The sequence below is a fragment of the Myotis brandtii genome, unplaced genomic scaffold (genome assembly GCF_000412655.1).
Source record: "Myotis brandtii unplaced genomic scaffold, ASM41265v1 scaffold312, whole genome shotgun sequence".
Taxonomy (NCBI): Eukaryota; Metazoa; Chordata; class Mammalia; order Chiroptera; family Vespertilionidae; genus Myotis; species Myotis brandtii.
In genome coordinates, this window is record NW_005361955.1 from 3667086 (window position 1) to 3690879 (window position 23794).

The following is a 23794-nucleotide window of genomic DNA, read 5'->3' on the forward strand; positions in this document are numbered from 1 at the left end:
TGCCTGCCTGATTGCCCCTAACCACTCTGCCTGCTGGCCTGCTCACCCCCAACTGACCCCCCTTGCTGGCCTGATCACCCCTAATGGCGGTCCCCACCCCCCCACCAGCCTGATCACCCACAACTGCTGTCCCATCCTGGCCTGATCACCCACAACTGCCCTCCCCTCTTGGCCTCTAACCACCTCTACCTCGGCCCCGCCACCATGGCTTTGTCCAGAAGAATGTCTGGAAGGTCTCCCAGTCTAATTAGCATATTACCCTTTTATTAGTATAGATATGTATATATTTTTAATTTATATACATATTTTAAAAATATATTTTTATTGATTTCAAAGAGGAAGGGAGAGTGGGGGGAAAGAGATAGAAACATTGATAAGAGAGAATCTCATCGGCTGCCTCCTGCACACCCTGCACCGGGGATGGAGCCTGCAACCCAGGCATGTGCCCTGACTGGGAATCAAACTGTGACTTCCTGGTTCATAGGTTGACGCTCAACCACTGAGCAACACCAGCTGGACCCTACTCATCCTTTTAACATCAACTCATAAGTCACTCTCTTCAAGGCCTTCCCAGGTATCAGGATACCATAATAAGAGGATATACCTTGACTGCAGGTCATATCACAATACAAGGGAAATCATCACTGGCTTATATGTCTGTCTCACCCAAAGTTCCTTAGGGGCAGTGGCTATTTGAATCTTTGTATCTTTGGCACCCAGCAGGGCCTTAAATGCCAAATGAATAAATGAATGTCTGCTAACAAACATACAGTAAGACTTTAACCTTTCCTTTGCAAATCTATGATTTGCCTTTCTATCCTCTAAATGGTACATTTGCAGAAATCTTAGGCAATAGGTTGCTTGGGACAGAGTTTTTTTTCTTGGTATTTCACACTTTTTAATTTACAAAGAATTATGACAGAAAAAAGGTAGGATTATATAATATAAAAAGATAAATGAATAGGCTGGCTATGACAAAGGCAAAAAGAAAGTATAATTTATCAAATGATGATAAGAGCTAACATGATTCCTACTCGCCCTCTCCCTACCAGTCTTGCTCCTGACTGCAGATCTGAGAGAAGTTTCTAGACAACTTCTGGGTTCCAGAAACAAGACTATTATTGCATAAAACACCGGAATGTGCTGGGCGTTCTCCTTATAGGGAAAGAGAATGGTCACAATATTCAATATGCTGCCGTCCTTCCCCAAGACTGACTGAGAAGGGGTACAAGGGAATCTTCTGGTGTAATAAAAATATTCACTGTCTTTGTTGTTGTTGTTAATCCTCACCCGAGGATATTTTTCCAATGATTTTTAGGGAGAGTGGAAGAGAGGGAAAGACAGAGAAACACTGATGTGAGAGAAACACATAGATTGGCTGCCTTCTGTATGAGCCCTGACCAGGGCCCAGGCCAGGGAAGAGCCTACAACCAAGGTACGTGTCCTTGACTGGAATCAAACCTGGGACCCTTTGGTCCACAGGCCGATGCTCTATACACTGAGCCAAACCGGCTAGGGCTGTTCAATGTCTTGATTGAAATGTAGGTTACATGGGTGTGGATACATTTGTCAAAACTTATAGAATTCTCACTGTATATAAATTTCACCTAGAAAAAAAGAACCATGCACAATTAAACTCTAGTTAGTAGGTTTCCTTTCTGCAGTAATATGGGATAGAAATTTTGAAACTAATTTCTGTGTAATCTAGACTTGAGCAAGTAAGTAAATATCCAGGGTAATGGGAGTCAGGTTTCTCACTGTTGGGGATGTTAGTTATAAATATAGAAAGGGGGAAATTAACTTCACCCAAGGGGTTAACATCATGTGCCTCCTAACACGAGGATGCATCATCACTTCTCTGGTATTCCTGCCAAAAAATCAGAACCTGAACCTAATCATAAGAAAACATTAGGCAAATCCAAATTGAGGCAAATTCTACAAAATAACTGGCAAAATATCAGAATATTGAAGTTAACAAAGACAAAGAAAGGCTAAGAAACTTTTCCAGATTGAGGGAAGCCAAAGAGACATGACAATTAAATGCAATTGCTTGATGCTGAATCAGATCCTGGTCTAGGAGGGAAAACCTGTAAAAGACACTACTGGTTCAAATAGCAATATTTGAAATATAGACTGTGGATTAGAGAATAGTATTATATAAACATTAAATTGCCTGAATTTGATAAGAGTATTGTGTTTAAGTAAGAGAATACCCTTGTTCTTAGGAAATACATTGAAGTATGTAATTGTAAATGACCACAATGTCTCCAACTTACTCTCAAAGTTTTGAGAGACAGGAGAGTGGAGGAGCAGGGAGGAAGGGAGCCCACAGGCACAAATAGGGGAAAAGGTAAACAATTGGTGAATCTGGGTAAAGGTTATACAGGAATTCCTTGTACTATTCTTGCAACTTAAAATTACATCAAAATAGAAAATTATAAAAAAAACCCAAAATAAATAAAACACCCTAACTTCCCCCCAAAATATTCAGGTGAAAGGCTAATAACAAGAATACACATATTTGTTTCAAAATGATACTTTTTCCTCTGGTAGTAATTCCACAAAGCTCTAGTTGGCTCTAAATTCCTTTTTAGAACTAAAAAACAACTCATGTACCTTCCAATAGGGTTTTTTGAAGTCCCAGTGGTCGATACTGTCATTTTAGAAAGTCTTGCAAGGTAATCAACAGAAATTGGAATGAAAGTAACTCCTCACCATTCCCCTCCCTCCAGATTCTTCAATAGCTTTTCTGTAAGACAGAACAATTCACCTGGCTATCTGCCAAGCTAAGATCAAACAGGGTAAGAATGATTTACGTGTAGATGATTCCGCCTTCCCTGCCATGGAAGCAGAGAACTGTGTTCTTCCACACCTCAGGCCTTATAAAAGGTGTACACACACACACACACACACACACACACGAGCAAGAACATTATTACTTAGCTGAGCTTATTCACCTCCCCAATCTTTCTGTATTTGTGGTTAAATCAAGACAAGTATACCCTCAGTTCTAGGGGAAAAAAATACTGAAAACTACCAAAGGAAAAAATTACTTCATAGATGTCAAAGGAGAATTTTTCAAAAGTCATTTTTAGCCCCCAAAAATCTTTTTGAAACAATAACAACTATTATATGACTCAGTATAAAAATATTATGCTAACTATGCATTAAGAAAAATTCACATGCACAAAGACGAAAATGTAATTGGATTTGTCATTTCAAAGTATTAATGTTGGGTTTGCAGATAATAGAGAATGACATTCTCCCATGCGAATAAAGAAGTTAGCCAAGTAAGTAAATGCTGTGTTTCTACTGTAAGGAAATACGTGTACCAATGAAACAACCTTTCCAGCACAAAAGAAATTTAATACCTGACCACATGAAAAGTGATCGCTATGGGAATAGCACAGCTGTTAAAATCCAAGTCAGTTTGTATTAAATCGTCCAGCATGTTTATGCAAAGCAGGGCTCTAAGAATGACCACCAAAGGAAATAATTTTGCTAACAAAACAGTGATACATATATTTAATGCAATGCCTACAATAAGTGTGAAAACAAAATGCAAAGCTATTCTCTCTCAGAAAATATAAGGGACCTCAGTTAGCTGGTATGCTTGTGATTCTTTTATGAACAGTATCTCAGGAGCTAACTTAATTAAAAATAGAACAAGAAAGAATGAATGTTTGCATTTCATTTACAGAGCCCAATTATCTTTATTTCATTGATTAGCCAGATCTATATAAAGCCACAGAACTGGCACCAGTGCCAAATGATTGCTATATGAAAATTAATACTATTGCCAAATTATTTTGAGACCAATTAGCTCAGTCATTCAAAGAAAAGAAATGTGCTCCACTAAAAAGCATATAATCCTAAAACTTGCATTTCTGAAGACAGAAGTGCACACAGACATCCCTGTAGTCTTGACTTGAGCAAATATGATACCTTAAAGAAACTACAGAAAGAATGTGCTCATGAGTAACTACTGACAAATGGTATGCTTTAAATCTCAACACAGACACTTGATAAAGCAGGAGCTTAGTTTACATTTGAAGAAAAAAGTTACTCTAAATTTCTGAGCACCTAAAATGAACCAAATTTATCAACACTGTTGTCAAATCTGAGTTAACTTTTTAGAGAAACTGGTCAGGATTGTTCTTCTCGTAAGATATGACCCAAATGAAGTTTTCAAAGAAGGTTTGTCAACTCAGAGTGGAGAGAATTTCTCTAGAACTTAATCCCTTCTATACTGCCAGATGTAGGCTACTCAGCAAAGAAGTCCCAAATTACAACTGAGAGGCCAGAGTTTGGGATTAATGACCCCAACACTATTTTGTATAATACCTGAACATGAAAGTTTTATTTAAAAAATCATAAGTTAAATCATTGGATATTAGAGGCTTAAAGAGACATTCAAAAGGAAATTAGCCATAACACACAGCATACATGTAAAAATAACTCAGACTATCTCAAAGCCTATTTAAAAATGAGATGCCATCACTGTAGTTTTGAGATATATCAGCCGTTTCCTATTACAATGGAGGACATACCAGCTCTATTTTTAGAGCCTCTGGAAAGATCAAAGCTGAACTTTTATTGGCTCGCCCGCCAGGCCCCTAATTTCCATTTACTCTTCCTTGTCATTATATAGCTCTCCAAAACACACACCACCAGACTGCCCAGTATCCGCCATTCTCTGAGAAACACTTAAAAGTTGCTCTATGATGTAACACACAGGCACAGACAACAGTGTGGTAATAGCCAGAGGGAAAGTGGGGTGGGGGTAGGTGGAGGTGGGATGGGGACAGAAAAGACTTTGCTTGGGGCAATGGCTCATGGTGCAGTGTGCAGATGGTGTTTTATTGAGTTGTACACTTGAAACCTATATGGTTTTGTGAACCAATGTCACCCCTGCAAATTCAATTAAAAAAAAAAAAAAGTTGAGACAAAAGGAAAAAAACGTTGCTCTATGATAGTCAATGGGAGGGAGGAATCCTCTGGGGGAGAACAAAGACTAGTAGAAGATCAAGTTCAAGCCAAAATTACCAGATCCAAGTACTGATGCAGAACTAAAATATCTAATTCCGTCTCTCTCTATACACATACACTATAAATTAAATTGTCTCGGGCTGGTTACTCTGAGAATGAACACAGATAAATGAAAACTCCTTTCTTGTTTTTTAGACTCTCACCTCTCCCCCCAGAAAGCCCTCAGTTGGTTTGAATGCCTCTGATTGGTAAGGCTGATGGGCTTATTTTAAAAGACAAGTCCTTTAAATGTAGAATGACTTACTTTGGAAGAACAAGCTGTACATTTGTCAAATGCCAGGCTGACAGGAAGGACATTATCAAATCTTGACAGAAATCCCCGGATCTAAAAACAAACAAAACAAAAACATTCATATCAAGCTCGAAATGACCACACCTGTAAAATACATGTGAAGTTTCAGACAAGCTGGAAACAATTCATATGATGGTCTTGACAAAGATTACTAGCAAAAATGAAGTTCAGCATGAATATCTTCCCTTGCACTATACTATATAGTCAGTGTGAGGAAGAACTATACTAGGGCCTTTATCCCATTACGAACCAGGGCCTACAAGCTTTTCACATATTTGAGACTTAAAAACATAACTGACTCCAAAATACAAAAAGAAAGCTATAAAATCTAAAGTTCCATTTTTATAAATGTTTTAAAAAACATAACAGATCAACTAGTTTATTATGACAACTCTCATATGTAAGTCATAGTAAATATGAAGTGTGTATTTCTAGGATGTGATATTGGGTGGGGTCCCACAAGGGAAGAAGGCCTGGGGACTATAGAAGACAAACACAGTCCTAAATACATATTGTTATTTGCTTGACTTAGAACTCATAAGGATACAATGCAAAACATCACAAAATGTATGGGGAAACAGCGCCACCTTGAGCATAAACTTTTGGACTACAACCGATTTCCATTTACTGCAGTGGTTCTCAACCTTGGCTGCACATTAGAATCACATGGGAATCTTTTTAAAATCCTGATTGCTGGGCCTCATCCTCCGGAAATTCTGTTTCTTTGTTATGGGGTGAGGCCACAACATTAGTAACAAAGAAACAGAATTTCCGGAGGATGAGGCCCAGCAATCAGGATTTTAAAAAGATTCCCAGGTGATTCTAATGTGCAGCCAAGGTTGAGAACCACTGATTTACTGAGTATCAGCCACAACCAGGTTTCACAAAGTTTAAGTAATTTATTCAGAACATTATACCTCTAGAACTATACTTACACAAAATGGGGAGTTTTAAACTGTTGTATATATCATTAAAATATTATCACTAAAATATGCATGGCAAACTCTCCAAAGTCTCCAAAGGTGAAGCAACGTAGGTCAGGAAAACAAAGTGACAGAGCTAAGATTCAAAAGTAGCCCTCCTGGAAAGTAGGTGGGGGGTAGGTAGAGGTGAGCAAATTGAGGGGATGGGACGAAAAGAGACTTTGCCTGGGGTGATGGGCACACGATGCAGCGTGCTGATGATGTTTTGAGTTGTTCACTTGAAACCCGTATGGTTTTGTGAACCAATTATCATCCCAATAAATTCGATTAAAGAAACAAAGTTGCCTTCCCTGACTCCAAACCTGGCCAGGGCCTGAGCCCCTATCCTCCTAGTTTCTATCCCTCCTTGCCTCTTTCCCCTTCTCTCAGGATATCACAGCATTAGTCTTCAATATTAGGTCTCAACACAAATTTAACTTGTATAGCGTAAAAGAACCAACCCATACACCAGTGTCGTATTTAGCCACCCTACCAACACTCCCCGCAAAACAAACACAGAGCCTGACTGACTCTTTAGCAGCGGTTCTCAACCTGTGGGTCGCGACCCCTTTGGGGGTCGAACGACCCTTTCACAGGGGTCGCCTAAGACCATCGGAAAACACATATATAATTACATATTGTTTTTGTGATTAATCACTATGCTTTAATTATGTTCAATTTGTAACAATGAAAATACATCCTGCATATCAGATATTTACATTACGATTCATAACAGTAGCAAAATTACAGTTATAAAGTAGCAACGAAAATAATTTTATGGTTGGGAGTCACCATAACATGAGGAACTGTATTAAAGGGTCGCGGCATTAGGAAGGTTGAGAACCACTGCTTTAAAGAGACAGGCTTCCTTCTGAATTTGGGTAACTCTATCTGTATAGCCACTGCAGCTAACAGTAACTACATGTGCATACTGAAAAATCTAACCTTGAAAAAATGCTTGTAGCCATCTTTTAAATGTCCTTATCAATGTAATCCAAGAACAAAAGTGTTTGGTAGAAATGATAATTCATATAGTTGGGAAAATTTAGATAACCTCATCTTGAACCTCTGAAATGTTGACAATCTTTTAGTTCCCTGTGTCTCAGGAATGTGGTGGCCACTTATAATGCAGTACTTGAGGCACAGTCATGGTCTTAAGTTTGCTATTCAGGACATCAAAACAGAAGACATCAAACTGGCAGAGAAGACTTTAATGGCAAGACACAAATGGGAATGCTGAGATCCTCATGAGATCTGGAAGTTAAAGGCTTGAAAGAATTTTCATTTAATACAAAACTTACCTGGAAAAAATTTTATCATTAGTAGCATATTTTCCATAAAAATGTTCCTTGACACCATCTATATGGTATCATGGAAAGATTTCCTCATTCTCTTGTCTTTCAAGCTTTCTTTATGTTATATAAAAAAAATACTGGTAATTTTCTCTAAATTGTCTCATGTTTGGAGGTGGGGAGGGAAAGCTGAAGGGAAGGGAGACAGAAGACCCAGTTAGCAACAAAAGAGAGAAAAAGGAAAGGGAGGAAGGAAAGAAAATAAAAACAATAACACAGATGGCGAGCCATAGAAGAAAAAGGAGCTGAATTGAATAGGTGGGCCAACCAATTGTTTAATAAACCAGACAGCTCTTTACTAGGAAACTGTGATTCATTTTCCCAGGAAATGAAGTAGAGTAACATGTGCGTGTGAGGCTTTTCAAATTCATCAAGTTGGTATCAGAAGATCCAGAACGCTAATCAAAGTAATTCCAATTTTAGGTAATTTAAAAGAGGAAAGCCTTCTTCTCAAACCAATGTCAACAGATTCCTAACGGGTATCTTCACAGGTGAGCTCTCTCCCTTCCATTTAATGTAATATTCTGCTGTTGATTAATTTTTCTAATATAAAGCTCTGAGGTGTGTCAAATTTTTAAAAATACAATGGAACCTCACCGAATCATTTTTTCCTATTAGAAATAATGTAAATTAATTCACATCAGTTCCAGACCCCCAAATAATTCCGTTTTAACCTTTCTTATATATAGTACATGTCTATTGTACTGTTTAATCTATAAACACTTTAAAAACAAAACAGACATGAAATGTTAATGAAAATTTAACAAAAAGGAAAGAAAATATACAGTAAAAAATGAAAATTTAATAATTATAAGCATCAACAAAAGCAAAAAGACATGAAAATGTTCACAGTACAATATCCTGAGATTTTAACTGTGGTAAACCAACGCATATTCACTCATTCTCTCCTCTGTCTGTCACCTGAGAGATTCGTGACTGATCATACAGATATCAGCATGAAAGGGTTGCCAGGTTAAGAAGTGAATTGTTAGAGAGGGAGATATTTGAGAGAAGAGGTTCCACTGTATATGTTTTTATTGATTTTAGAGAGGAAGGGACAGGGAAAGAGAAATAGATACATTGATGAGAGAGAGACATAGATCGGCTGCCTCCTGCACGCCCCCTACTGGGGATCGAGCCCATTAAATAATCCAGGCATTTGCCCTGACCTGGAATAGAACCAAGGAACTTTTGGTTCATGGGTCAATGCTCAACCACTGAGCCATACAGGCCGGGAAGGTGTGTCATTTTAATCAAGTTCCTGAAGCTAATCAAACTCAGCAGAGAATTCCTTATTCTGGCATTTAAGATTCCCCCTAATCTGGGCCCAACCAGCCCTTCTAATTATGTCTTGGATTAAATCTTTTCACAGGCCCCATACAAATGCTAAGCTGAACTACAACTTCCATTCCAAAGACATTCCCAGATTTCACAGCTTGTCTCATGCTAAATTCTGGGACTCAGAATTCTTCCTTTTGGAAATAACTACATATCCAAATCTTTATCTTCCTTAAAAGCCATTCAACTCAAACACACTTCTTTCATAAACCTTCAACCTACCACCCACTTAGAAATAATGTTTCTATCATCTGAAATTCCTCTTTTTGACATTTACCATCAAAATACCTTGTGTAATAGGTGTTTTTTTAAATTACAGATTTATTAAGTTATAATTAATGCAGTGGTTCTCAACCTTCTGGCCCTTTAAATACAGTTCCTCATGTTGTGACCCAACCATAAAATTATTTTCGTTGCTACTTCATAACTGTAATGTTGCTACTGTTATGAATCGTAATGTAAATATCTGATATGCAGGATGGTCTTAGGCGACCCCTGTGAAAGGGTTGTTCGACCGCCAAAGGGGTCGCAACCCACAGGTTGAGAACCACTGAATTAATGTAACATAAAATTTGTCTTTTTAAAGCATACAATTCAGTGGCTTTTATATATTTATGGAGGTGTATGACCATCACCAGTATCTAATTTCTGAATATTTTCATTACCCCAAAAAGAAACCTAGAACTCATAAGCAATCAGTCCCCATTCTCCACATTTTACAGCACTTGCCAATTAATCTGCCTTCTATGTCTATTGATTTGCCTATTTTGCTTATTCCCTATAAAGGGAATCATACAAGACTGTCTTCTTTCACTCAGCATAATGTTTTTACCCATATTGCATCATGTACCTGTACTTCATTCCTTTCTGTTGTCAAACAATATTCCACTGTATAAATATACCATTTTGTTTATCCAGCCATCAGTTGATAGACATTTCTTTACACAGAGTGGAATCAATGTGTCAGATGGTAACTATATGCTTAATATATTGAGGAACTGCTATACTGTTTTCCAAAGTGACATTCCTGCCAGCAAGGTATGAGGTTCCCAATTTCTCCACCTTCTTGTCAATACTTGTTATTGCCTTTTTTAAAAAAAGAAAATCATTATTATAGTCATTCCAGTGAGTGTAAAGTGATATCTCCCTGTGGGTTTTATTTGCATTTCTCTAATGATTACTAATTTTGAGCATTTTCCTATGTGCTTCTTGACTGTTTGTATATCTTCTTTGGAGAAATGTCTGTTCAAATTACTTGCCAAATTTTAATCTGGGTTTTCTATTTATTGTTAATTTGAAGAGCTTTCTCTATATTTTGGATACAAGTTTTTTATCATATATATGATTTGCAAATACTTTCTCCCATTCTGTAGGTTTCTTTTCACTTTCCTGATGATGTTCTTTGAAGCACAAAACTTCTTTATTTTCATGAAGTCTTGTTTATTTTTTCTTCTGTTGCTTGGTCTTTTGGTGCCATATATAAGAAATCATTGTGTAATGAAGATCATGAAGATTTATTATGCTTTCTTCAAGTGTGAGTCCTCCAACTTTATTCTTTTTTCCCCAAGATTATTTTGGCTATTCTGGGTCCTTTGCTTTTCCATATGAATTTAGGATCAACCTGTGTGCTATAGTTATTTTTTAAAAATTACTTATCTCTCTTGTTTTTAGAGGGCAAGACACAGGTTGCACTATTTGCATTTGCCCACAGCACAGTGACTGGCTCATAAAAGATACTCAATATTATTCATTATGAAATGATATAAACACCAACACCCCAAAGCTTACCAAATTATTAATATCTACACTCTACAGAGAAAACACAAAAAAACCCTCCAATTGAAGTATGGTAGCAATCATCTCAGGTAGAAACTATAGCTTAACTTTAACCCTGCTGTTTGGCTTCTGTACTTATTTCCTTTGTTTAACAATAGGAAAGTTATTTTGATTTTCTGAATTGTATAAATCATCCCATTCAATTGAATGCCTTATTGATTGTAACGTGACTATCCCATTGATTGTTATCTTACTAGTCTTAGAAAGCACATTCTTCTGTCTCTGGGAAACAGGACAGCACAATTATCCTAAACTGTCTTAGTGGCCACAGATAATGCATTCCAGTTGACTCAGTGGTACCAAGACCAGGACAGCACAATTACTCTAAATTGCCTCGATGGCTCTAGATAATGAATTCCTGGCAACTCAGTGGTCTCAAGACCCGAGGGCTCTAGATAATGTGTTCCTGTCAACCCAGTGGTCCCAGATAATGTATTTCTGTCAACTCAGTGATCCGGAGACCCAAAACTGTAATTAACATGCTTAATTCTGCTTCTGTAAACTGCTTTTTTGCAAACCAGGTTCCTCATTCCAAACCCTGGGATGTAATCAATACCTTTGTGATTTTTGCCTATATAATCTTTAATTCGCGACCATCTTGTTACTTCGAGATTTGGGAGAGCAAAATGCCCCCTCGTTGTCCCGGATTGCAATAAATGTGACTCTTTAATTCGACTTCTTGAGGCGTCCTTCTGTGATTCGCGGGGTACATTACAACACAATTTACCACCATCCAGGCAATTTGAAGGCCTTCCCCAACAATGTTTAGATCCTCACTATTACAAATGCACTGAGCTTCCACAACAGGATCTACATTCCCTCAATCTTACAAGAAATGCGTAAAAGCTAAAGAGCAGAGGTTGCTACTTAAAATTTTAGCACCTTCCTTAGACATCCCCAGATATCCCAGAGAAATCCAAAATCCAGGTTTCAAAGGCAATCTTAATAAACATATTCACACCAATTTAGAGAGGCCAGGCCCCGATTATAATCACAAAAATTATAATAATTTCTCCCTTACTTGGAGAAAACTTCATCATCACCTTCCTACTTAGAAGTGTACGAAGTATGTAAAGCAGTGGTTCTCAACCTTGGCTGCACCCCATAATAAAGAAACAGAATTTCCAGAGGATGAGGCCCAGAAATCAGGATTTTAAAAAGATTCCCAGGTGATTCTAATGTGCAGCCAAGGTTGAGAACCACTGAAGTAAAGCAATATGCTCCTTCAGTACTTTTCTAAACTTGCCTGATAAGAATCGCCTGGAACTTGATTCCAAAGGTCTGGGGTAAGGCCTGAGAATCTGTATGTTTTACAGGAGCCCCAGGGGATTCTCATCAGGCAAGCATGTGAAACAAATGCTTTTAGTTACCAACCTTATTTACACCTTTCTGTTCTTTGAAACAGATGGAAGTAGTTAGCAAGCCTTTCATTCTTTCCCCATTTTGTAGGAATAGTACCACCACACCCACCTAATTTAGGCCACATCTAAATTAACATTTAATGAAAAGGCTTTACAAAATGATATTAAAGTTATTTCTCCCTTCACGTAGGAACTAAGGCTTCTTGACATTGCTCAAAGTAAATTCTCTAACTTTTGGGATTGCACACAGCTTACTCTAAACTCTTATTCTATTACTAATATTTGCTGCAATCTTTCCTTAGAGGAAGTAGGTATTAAACAACTATTTAAAAAATTTAACTCTACCTATAATAAAAACAATCAACACATGACAGAAAACAAAAGAGCAAACAAAAAAATAACCCGTATTCCCATAGCATATTAACTACACTTTTCTTTTTTTTAAATGGAATATTTAACTTCCTTTGAAATGGCCTCTTTGGAATACTGGCTTCTCAATCTCCCCACTCCGGAGTGAGAGAAAAGCTGCCTATTTCACAAACACACATGCCTCTCTACATAGCTTTTGGAAAGTAAGAGGGATTCCTTAGGAGGGTCAAACACTGCCTGCCTAACCATTTTATTCATTTAAAAAAATGTAGATTAAGTTATTTTCTCTTAATACAGAAAATAAAAAAATTAAAATGGCCCATATGAAAATCTAATCAGTGGTTGCCTGGGGCTGAGAGTGGGGATATTACCTTGGAAGAGGCACAAAGGAAATTTTGGAGGTGATTGGGAATGTTCTAGATCTTGTTTGTGGTGGTGGTGATTATATACGAGTGCATACACTTGTCAAAACTCATTAAAATGCGTGCATTTTATTGTATATAAATTACAATAAGGTGATGTAAAAAAAAAATAACAATCTTCATTAATATTTTCAAAACCGTGCAGAAAAGTACAAATGGAAGTATAGGTCTCAATTGCCCCCAACCCCTCTTCCCAAAAATAATCAGCAACATCAGTTTCCTGTGTAGCCTTCTAGGAAAAAAAATGTTTTGTGTCTAAAATTACTCTACAATATGTGCTACCATTTGAATATTTAAAAACCCACCTGGGAATGACAGACTTAGAAGAAATATAATTAGCTGTGGATTCTTGACTCCCTTACCTCTCAGCACCCCAGGACCCACAAAGGACGAAAGCAGCTTGAATTGAAACCTCCACTGTCAGGCATCCATGAGGCACTTGGTGATATCTGCATTTGGCTAACAGGGCCTTATAAACAGGACATGCTCTTCTCACCAGGATGAGTAAAAACACAGCAGAAAGGAAAAAGCATCCGAGCAGGGACTTAAAATACTGGTTCGGCCTCACTTCCACGCTGTTCTGAGCAGGATGGAGGTGGATCGGCCTGAATTTAACACACACACCTGTGTGCATCTAATTAGCATCCAAAGGCTCACAAGCAGGAACACCTGCTTGGGATAGGGGGAGGGAGAAGGGGGAGGGCAGGGGTAGCATTGGTGGGAGCACACAACTCAAAGGCATGTTCAAAGAGCAGAATTTGGTCTGTGTTACCTCGACGAGTTATGCACTTTGTCCCATAGGATGCTACCAAAAAAGCCATTTTTATAGACTGAAGCTGTGGTTCTCAAATACCTAAGGTCACTTCATGAATCTGGGCTGGAAAATGTGTATTGTGAAATGGCTACCAAGGTGATTCTGACACACAGCCAGATGTGGGAGCCCCTGGATCAGGCTGTCTTCCACTTAATGCCTTAAGACGTTAAATTAATTCTATACCCAGATCCACTCATATTGCCTCCAGTCTATTCTCCATGCAGCACCCAAACCTTACCATGACTTACTTTATAATTTCTCAATGGCTTTCTGTTGCCCCTGGGTTGAAGGTTCAAACCTTTAAAATGGCCAATGAGATCCTGCCTGCCTCTCCTCCTCCACAACTTTTACAGATACACTGGCCACCTTTTGGAGTTTCCAAATCACTGAGCACCCTTCTCACCCATCTTCTCTGCCTCTCCTATGCCTCCCAGAAAGTGCTTATTCCTCTCCCTGTTTCCTTCCACATAAACAACTGCTCCCTCCTAACTTTGGCAGGAAGGCATGCCTAGAATAATGTGGAAAATGATGGTCTGGGGGAGGAAGGGGAGCACTGACATTTATTATGTGCCATTCCTGTGCCTAGTGCTCTTGGGTGTTTTCCTATGCTCCTCACTACTATCCAGTGCCCTCCCCCACATTCCAGATAAGAAATCAAGGTTCAGTGAGGTGGCATGGCTTGCCCAAGGTTCTACAACTACCAAGTAGCAAAGCCAGGATACTCAGTTCTGTTATTTCTGGTTCCAAAGTCTGGGAGATGAAAGCAAGGAGGGGTTAAAGAAAGAAAGGAGAAAAAAAAAAAGAGAAATTTAAAAACAAACACCAAAAAACCACACAAAAAAACACCCAGAATGAAAAACTCAGCATCTAAATGGCTGCTATCAGAGCCTGGGAAGATTAAGTTATCTTCAGCGGATTATGCCCAGCTGGATGCAAAATGAACAGATCAGGAATAGAAGGCGGTCCCTTCCATGCTGCTGTTTGCACCTCAGCTGAGTAAAATCAACTGGAGCTCCAAACCTGCCCCTCCTTGATGGGAAGTGAAGATCCAATGCCCAGAAACAGCCATTCTGAGAAGGCACAGTTGCAACCACAACTGGAACCTACTGCTTTAATTCACACAAGTTTCTAGCAGGCTTGGCAATATTTCCTGAGCTTGGAGTTTGCATAAATAAAAACGGACTCCAAACCCCAGATCACTGTTGGATGTTAAAAAGAGTCTGAATCAAATTCAATGCCAAAATGGAGAGTTTAGCAACTGCAAAACCCCACGCACACCACAGTGGTCTTTGTTTCGGACAACAGCTTCAGCTACTACTACTGGCCCACCTTTCATCTAACTGGAGTCACCATGGGGCAGAAGAAGTAAGCTGGAAATGAGCCAGTGTCATCATTAGAAAAGTTCTGCATAATGGAACTAATCCTGCCAACTGTTCCCTACTCACTCACTGCTTCCAGAGTTTTATGAGATTATTTGTAATTTAATTTTTAGGAGAGTAGATAAGCTCCCACTTTACCACTTTAATTAAAAGTGAAAGAGAAAGATAAAACCAACATCTATAAGTATCTCTTATGTGCTCAGAACTGTGCTAGTGCTTAGTAAATGTCATATAATTTATTCTGTACATGAATCCCAGGAGTTTATTATATTACTAGAGACCGGGTGCATGACATTCGTGCACTCCAGGGCAGGAGGGGAGTTGTCCCTCAGCCCAGCCTGTGCCCTTTCGCGTTCCAGGAGCTCTCAGGGGATGTCCGACTGATGGCTTAGGCCAGCTCCCTGCAGTTGGACATCCTTAGTGCTGCCAAGGAGACTGGAGAGGCTCCCACCACTGCCACTATGCTCGCCAGCTGTCAGCCCAGCTTGTGGCTGAGCGGCGCTTCATAGCAACCTGTCGTTCCGCCATTCAGTTGATTTGCATATTATCCTTTTATTACATAGGATTATCCCCATTTTACTGATGTAAGATATGAAGTTCAGAGAGGTCACACAAAGACAAGTGGCAAGAGCTGCTTCAAATCCTTTTGTAAAATGAGCTAATGAATGAATGGGTGAAAATAAAATTAAGAGGCAAAGTTGGGATTCTAATCAGATCTGGATGATCACACATAGCCTTCTGACTGGCTTGCATGTGGGACCTCTCAAACAGGACAGCCTCATCAGGGAGCAGAACTCCTGGGGCATAAGTAACATCCTTCAACTGATAAAGTTATACCCAAGTTCTCTTGGGACGAGATGCTACCTGAGATGCTTCTGAACTCTGACACTATCTGTATTTTGTCCTCTCCTTTGTGTACCAAGGAAAGGGAATCCCCCTCTCTTATTCTAGGGTCTCACACAGGAAGCCCAGATATTGCTGGTCTTGTACCCACATCCTCATTCAGGTGCCACCCCACTGGAACAGATTCCACCACATCCAAATGGGTACATCTAACACCTCAGATGACTCCAAAAGTAAATGGAACTAAACACTGGGTGATCCTGTGCCAATTACTAAACCTCTCTGAACTGAGTGGTGCTTGGCACAGAGTCAGTGTTTGGGGATCATTTGTAGAAGGGACTGAATGGAGGGAGGGAGGATGAGTAGGTTATAAACCACAACAGCTGATATGGTGAAACAGCAGGCATTTGGACTGTCCACTTTTCTTGCCATTTCCAGTCATCAATCTGAGGGGTATAGAACCAGAAGAGGGAGGAGATTCTTTTTCTTGGGCTATAACTCAGGAAATATGCTCTTATCACTTACGTTTTTAACCTTCTTTCTCAGTAGGCAATCTGCCCATATCCCTAAACACACACTGAGATAAGCATTTCTTGAGCACAGTAAAGAGACCTTATTAAAAGATAAAGGCCTGAGGATTTGTGGGGCACAGCCTCTGCAGAGAGGTCAAATAACTAGTCCAAGGCCTGGCTAGAGAAACCAAGCTCTATCTCAGCATTTGCCTCCTTAGAGATTTCCCAGGCCAGGTCCCTCCCAGGGTCCTGTCCTAGTTTGGGCTTTGTTCTACTTTTCTGAAAGTAACTAAAAGCAAGAATTCAAGAGCCTGAGAGAATCATGGGGTTGGCAAGTCCAAACCCCAAGGAAGAACATACACATTCAGGGTCTTTATTCATCAGTACTTGAGAACCAAGAGTGCATTCACCCAAAGACAAAAGACGTGCACTGCCTAGTCCACAAATGGGATAAGACCAGGACTGCAATATTAATGACCAGGGTGTTTGAATGACGGTTGCATTGCCACCTTGTTATTCATTCGTTAATGGAAGTCCAGCCAAATGATCAGCAGCTTCATAAGGGGCTAATTTCTGTCACACTCAGAATCTCTCGCCAGCATGCAAATCAACTTCCTGGAGGTATCAGGAGTGGCTTATCCATTTTATAGCTCCTGAACTGTGCCTCTCACCAAAGAACTAAGAAAAAGAGTCTGGCCTCACAGTACTCAGCCACCACCCCACGAGCCAGGAAAAGACCTTTTTAAAAAAAATAAAATATCCCACTTGACGGGCCACAGAGGGAATAATACTATGCTACAATCTACAATGAAAAAGTTCTCTCTAGAAAAGAATTCAGATTCCAAAGAGTATATACTATATGATTTCACTTATAGAAAGTCCAAAATTAGACAAAAGTCTCCCATGGTGTGGAGTTAAGAGATGCTTGCCTCTGTGTAGGAAGGAGGCACTAATAATAAGAAGCACGAGAGGGGCTTTGGGAATGCCTGATAACCTTTTATTTTTATCTGTCTGCTGGGTGCATGAGTGTGTTTGCTTTATAATAAAGCTGTAAACGTAAGGATCTGTGTGATTCTCTATGTCTTTTATACATCAATAAAAGGACAAATTAAAAAAATCACTCTTTGTAGACAGAAAGTGGCTTATACTTACTGCTGCCTGCTTACAGAATCCCATTCATGTATACTGTGCCAGAGACTTTAAAAAAGAACAAACCCATAAGCCTATTTTCTCACCTTCAAATGGTTTTTTCACGGTTTTCAAACTGAGTAAGAGGGGCTTTTTTTTTCCAGGTTGACTATCACTGAATTTCAGGGCCTAATCAAGCCTCTTTTTGCACTTGGTCAATCTTTGGATGGGCTAAATTCTGGCTATGGTCCCACAGAGAGATCAACAAAGTAATCTTTAAGCCTCCCAGGTCAGGGGCGGAGGAGAGCAGACACAATGAGTGCAGGCTACTTAGGCATCTTCCCCCAGATTACACAATGAGTTTCTGGTGGGGGGCCCTGTGATGCTCTATCCAAGGACTATCACTTTCCTACTACAGCTCCTTCCACAGGGTCAACTAATAAACACTCTCCTTTGGGAATTGAGGAAAATGAGCCCAGGAAACATCACTGGTCATTCTCTGTATAAAGCACACAAAGCGGCTGACAGGATTCCTCTCCGACAGGAAACCATTAGTCTCGGAGAGCCAGGAAGAGGATGAGGGAAATGCTGAGTCTGCAACAGGGCATTGCAACACAGCCCCGTGCTTTTGTGGAAAGGATGTTCTCCTAACCCAAACACAGCTGCATAAATGGACTCCACTTAAAAACACACACAAAAGAAATGTAAAGCCTATAAATAGGGAACACACAACCCTGCTTAATAATTTTCAAGTTCTTTCTCCACTTTCTTTTTTAGAAAGTAGCTAAAAATAAAGGCTCAAAATCTGAAATAATGTAACATCTCTCTCTCTCTCTCTCTCTCTCTCTCTCTCTCACACACACACACACACACACACACACACACACACACACACTGGGCTTTCCCCATATATGGCTGCGTTATTCTTTAGCCTTTGAAAAGGCCAAATGAAGAGATGGCCAACAACCAAAATAATCCTGCAGATATTTGAAAATCAAGAGAAAGAACTAGAAGAGTTGATGAATGACAAACAATTGCAAGGCTCAATGGGAGTAAATAACACTGAGAGGGATTAGTTGCCATAGTACTTTAAAAACATGGGCACATGCATTTTGACACTGGACCCCTTCTATAAAGAGACTGTTTTGCCCTCTGGCCTCAGCACTGAGAAAACTACAACTGTGGTAATTTAACATAAAGGACTTAAAGAAGGAAACCAGTGCAGGGGCAGGACTGAAAATTTAATTAAGGCCCTTTTCAGTATGCAATCTGTAACGGAGATGAGGGCACATCTCAAGGTCAAAAGAAAGAGAAGGAGACATGAAAAAGAGGAGAGCGTGGGGATTCGAATGAGATAGGATAGTGTGAGGAGCAGAGGTTGGCTCTGGAAGACCGCTTCCTCATGATGGAAAGTTATTATGGTGTCTGTTGGGTCCTATGGAAATGTTTCCGTAGAAAAGATTAACACATTCATGTCAAATAAATGCCACCTTTGTGAGGCAGGGTGGAGAGGTCACATTGCACAGTGTCTTATGGTTTACAAAGCCTTGTTATAGACCAGGGGTCCTCAAACTACGGCCCGCGGGCCACATGCGGCCCGCCGAAAACATTTATCTGGCCCGCCGGGTGTTTTTGCCGCCGCTGTGTGCATAGGAATTTGTTCATAGTTTTTTTTTAAACTATAGTCCGGCCCTCCAACGGTCTGAGGGACAGTGAACTGGCCCCCTGTTTAAAAAGTTTGAGGACCCCTGTTATAGACAATCCTGGACACAAGGTAAAGCACCTGCTTTTACTGATATGAAAACTGAGGCTTAGGGACGGTAGGAAACTAACACAGGTCTACAGAGGGTGATTTCATGCAAGAGGGCTGCAGTAGTGATTTGAAGCTAACTCTTCCAATGTGCAGGTCAGGGCTCTTTCCACTCACAAAATCTCTGAAAGAGCACTGGTCAGAGTGCCAAGTGTAGGTGTGGATTGCAGCTTGTCCACTATCTCACTCTATGACTGTGGACAAGTAATTTTCCCTCTCTGATTCTCATCTTTAACTGGAAAATGATAGGGCTGTCCCAGATGAGAGGAGGCGAGCAGAGGGGACGCAGAGAGAGAGATAGACCCTGCTCCCTGTACAGATCTGTGAGTCTGTCCTCGAAAATCCTCAGACAAGACTCTCAGACACTATCACCGCTTCATGCACAAAGACAGCCTGCCTGTTATACACTGACTGCACACATGAAACCTAGAGAAATGATTTTCAAAACTTAAGACTAGAAAACCTCTTCATTCCTCCAAACATAGAATAAGAGAATTACTGAAAAGGCAAGATGAATTCTAAATTTTCATTCCACTACTTTTCTTTTTTGCTCTCAGTGGACCTTTCTTAGGATGCTTCAGATTCTTTTCCTGAAAATACACCTCACTTTTTGTTGACGCTGCACATTTCCTAAACATGCCTATAAAAGCTTTGTATTTGGCTAGGGAGTTAATAATAATAACAAACAACAGCAACGAACATAGCAGGCATATTTATTGAGGGGCTGTGACAGGCACTCACTGTTGCTGAGCCTTTTCTATGTATCATCCTTTATCTCTACAATGAGGTAGATACTACTGTCTCCATTTTATAGATAAGAAAACTAAGGCTCACAGAAGTTTAGTGACTTGACCAAGGAAGACCATCTTAATAACTGCAGGGCTATTATTTAAACCTCTGTCTGGCTGATTCCAAAGCCCGTTCTTTCTTTTTCTCCTCTATTATGAGACTGCTAGTCAACATGCTAAATGCATCAAAGACTCTGGTAATGCTGCTTGTTCATGATTTCATTTTGTCACCATCTGCAGAATGGGATACTTTCCTAGTGGTCATAAAGCACTCTCGCTGAAATCCCAGGGAGGCTGGAGGGTAAGTAGGGTGAAGAAGAGATGGATTGGGCTGATGACATGTAAAGTGACCCTAAATACTTTCCCCCTGGGATCAGGTCCAGAATTGTGATTTCATTTCCAAATCACTAACCTGGTGAGGTACAAGCCCAAGAGAGGTTGGAGGCTCGTTCATGCGGTCGTCACTGCTGCTGGCAATGGCGTAGCCCCTGAGAAAAGGAAATGATTAGAGGAGCTCATTTAATAAAGGTTTATGTTTAACACATGTGAGGGTGATCTGGAGGCAGTCCATGTAAGATTTGTAAGGATAACCAAAAGCCCCTTGCTAGGCAGCATAGAACTGATTTCCCTTGCAGGGAAGGCAGAACAGTACTAAAAAATGCTTGAGTTTTGGAATCAGAAAGACCAGAAGTTTGTTTAACTTCTCTGTGTTTCAGGTCTATCACCTATAAAACAGGAATAATATGGTTGTGAGAAATAAATGAGAAATAAGTTAGATAAATTGCTGAGCACAATCTTTGGTTACGATATCTTGCTTATTCTGTGACAGTCTTATAAAACACCACAGCACATTTTCATATTGGAATTTGAAATGAAAAACTTTCCAACCATAACTTCTTGAGCTGATGTAAATGCTACCAAAATGAAGGAAGGAGAAAGAAGAGTGAGGAACTAATTGGGCCGGAGAATGAGTACATTCCTTCCTGAACAATGATGTGTTTGCTTACAGCACAGAAGACATGCGACACAGGACCTGATTTCAGCCCACAACCAGTGAACACGCGGCAGACAGAGGGGTCAGTGTCAGGAAATCCTAGAATCAGCTCTCCAAGATTTTCTCCCAGATACTTCCTGTCAGGAAGCCACTTCTTTCTCTTTAAAATTAATTCAATTTTGCCTCATTTTTATTACAAGATGAATTAATTCTATTGTTAAGTCATAAAGTAAGATCTTTTCCTTGCTTGGAGAAGGTAGAGGTCCAGATTACAATTGTGCTAATTTTTGTATCTTTAATATAAAATATATACAATGTGTTAAACATATTGACTAAAAGGCCCAAGGTCAAACTGAAACAAAGAATACCAACCCACTCATCTATTTCCTCTTATATGTAAACCTAGAGAGCTACCAAGGTATGGAAGAATTGCAGCACCAAGATCTGCAAGAGGAGAGAAGCCCATAGAAGTAAACCAAGTATTTGCAAGAGAAGCTTTTTTCCATAAAGTGTCCGCCAACCTCAAAAAATGGTTGGTAGGCAAGGATCAGAAGCTGAACAGAGATACTGACAGACTCATGGGGCTAGGCAGGGGTGGGCAAACTTTTTGACTCAAGGGCCACAATGGGTTCTTAAACTGGACCGGAGGGCCGGAACAAAAGCATGGATGGAGTGTTTGTGTGAACTAATATAAATTCAAAGTAAACATCATTACATAAAAGGGTACGGTCTTTTTTTTTTTTTAGTTTTATTCATTTCAAACGGGCCGGATCCGGCCTGAGGGCCGTAGTTTGCCCATGGCTGGGCTGGAGGGAAAACTACAGTTTGAGGTCTGCCAAAAAGGAGGAATCATGGAAAATATCCTGAGCTTTGAGCTGGGGCTATATCCTCAGAGCAAAGGTGAACCAGAAATAGACAAATCCTAATTATATTTAGGAATTCTAGGACTGATAATCCACTTGGCCTAGCAGTCTGCCAGAAGGAAATGTAAATCACATAATCTCTATAAATGTTCATATATGGTATAATGTCCAGTACTCAAGCAAAAATAACCAAGCAGCCCGGCTGGTGTGGCTCAGTAGTTGAGCATCGACTCATGTACCAGAAAGTCGCTGGTTCGATTCCCGATCAGGGCACATGCCCAGGTTGCAGCTCGATCCCTGGTAGAATGCGTGCAGGAGGCAGCTGATTGATGTTTCTATCTCTCTCCCTCTCCCTTCCTCTCTCTGTAAAAAAATAAAAATAAGCAAATAACCAACCAGATTCAAGGAAGTGAGACATTTAAATACTAATTGGACATGTGATGTTATTAAGAAATTGCCTTTAATTTTTTTATATGTAAAAACAGTGACATAGCCCTAGTCGGTTTGGTTCAGTGGATAGAGCGTCGGCCTGTGGACTGAAGGGTCTCAGGTTCAATTCCGGTCAAGGGCACATGCCTTGGTTGCGGGCTCGAACCCCAGTAGGGGCATGCAGGAAGCAGCTGATCAATGATTCTGTCATCATTGATGTTTCAATCTCTTTCTCCCTTCCTCTCTGAAATCAATAAAAATATATTTTAAAAAATAAAATAAAATAAAAACAGTGACATATATACTGAAAAGATATATTTTTCTGAATAAAATGCTATGTCTTGGATTTGTTTTAAAATAAGCCAGTCAGAGGAGGAGAAAACATGGAGAGCAGCACAGGTAAATAATGACTGGCCATGTGTTCGTAATTATTGAAGCTGGGTGGTGTATACTAGGGGTTTATTATTTATGTATATATCTTCTTTCATATGTTTGAATTTTCCATAATAAAAAGGTTTTCTTAAACACACACACACACACACACACACACACAACACACAACTAAAACACTGGGTTTATGAGGAGACAATACATAACCAAAAGCCAAAGAAAACAATAGACCATAGGAAAAGACCCTTAGGAGATCCAGATAAGAGAGACATCTGATAAGAACTTAAAAGAAAAACACAGTTAAATGTTATCAAGGAATGAAAAAGACCAAAATCACAACTTTAGCAGAGAACAGGAAATGTGTAAAATAAGATAAAGTTGAAATTCTGGAAATAAAACATTTAATAATGAAATTAAAACCCAGTGGATGGTTTTAACATACATTAGAAACAAAAAAAAGTGAATTAGTAAATTGGAAGATAAGCCAGACCAAAGCAAAGAAAGACAAAGTGATGGAAAATACAGAAAAGAGCATAGATGATTCTAACTGACATGCCACTGGAGACTCAAAAAGAAAGAAGCATGAGAGAAGGGGCAGAAGAATATTTTAACAGATAATGACTGAGAATTTTCCACAACAGATGAAAAACATCAAGACATGGATTCAAGAAGCAATAGAAAACACAATCAGAATAAATACAGTAGGTATATCATAGTCCAACTTCTGAAATCCAATAATAATGAGAAAAGCTTAAGAACAACTGGGGGGAGGGGAAGAGGAAGAAAAACAAATTGTATCAAAGGATCAGCAATAGGATAAACTCCTAATTCTGCAACAAAGAAAAAGGTAATCAGAGACAATA

At 39.5% G+C, this 23794-nt stretch overlaps 1 protein-coding gene across 3 annotated transcripts in view; it reads right to left on the reverse strand.

The window, feature by feature from the left end:
* Positions 1-23794, reverse strand: part of ATG7 (autophagy related 7) — a 236862-nt gene that overhangs the window by 140582 nt on the left and 72486 nt on the right. For all 3 annotated transcript variants that reach the window (XM_005870049.2, XM_005870051.2, XM_005870050.2), the window contains exons 16-17: positions 20668-20743; positions 5294-5374 (exon numbers count right to left, since the gene is read on the reverse strand). In XM_005870049.2, coding sequence (XP_005870111.1) covers positions 5294-5374; positions 20668-20743 — 157 coding nt within the window. The remainder of the gene's footprint in view (positions 1-5293; positions 5375-20667; positions 20744-23794) is intronic.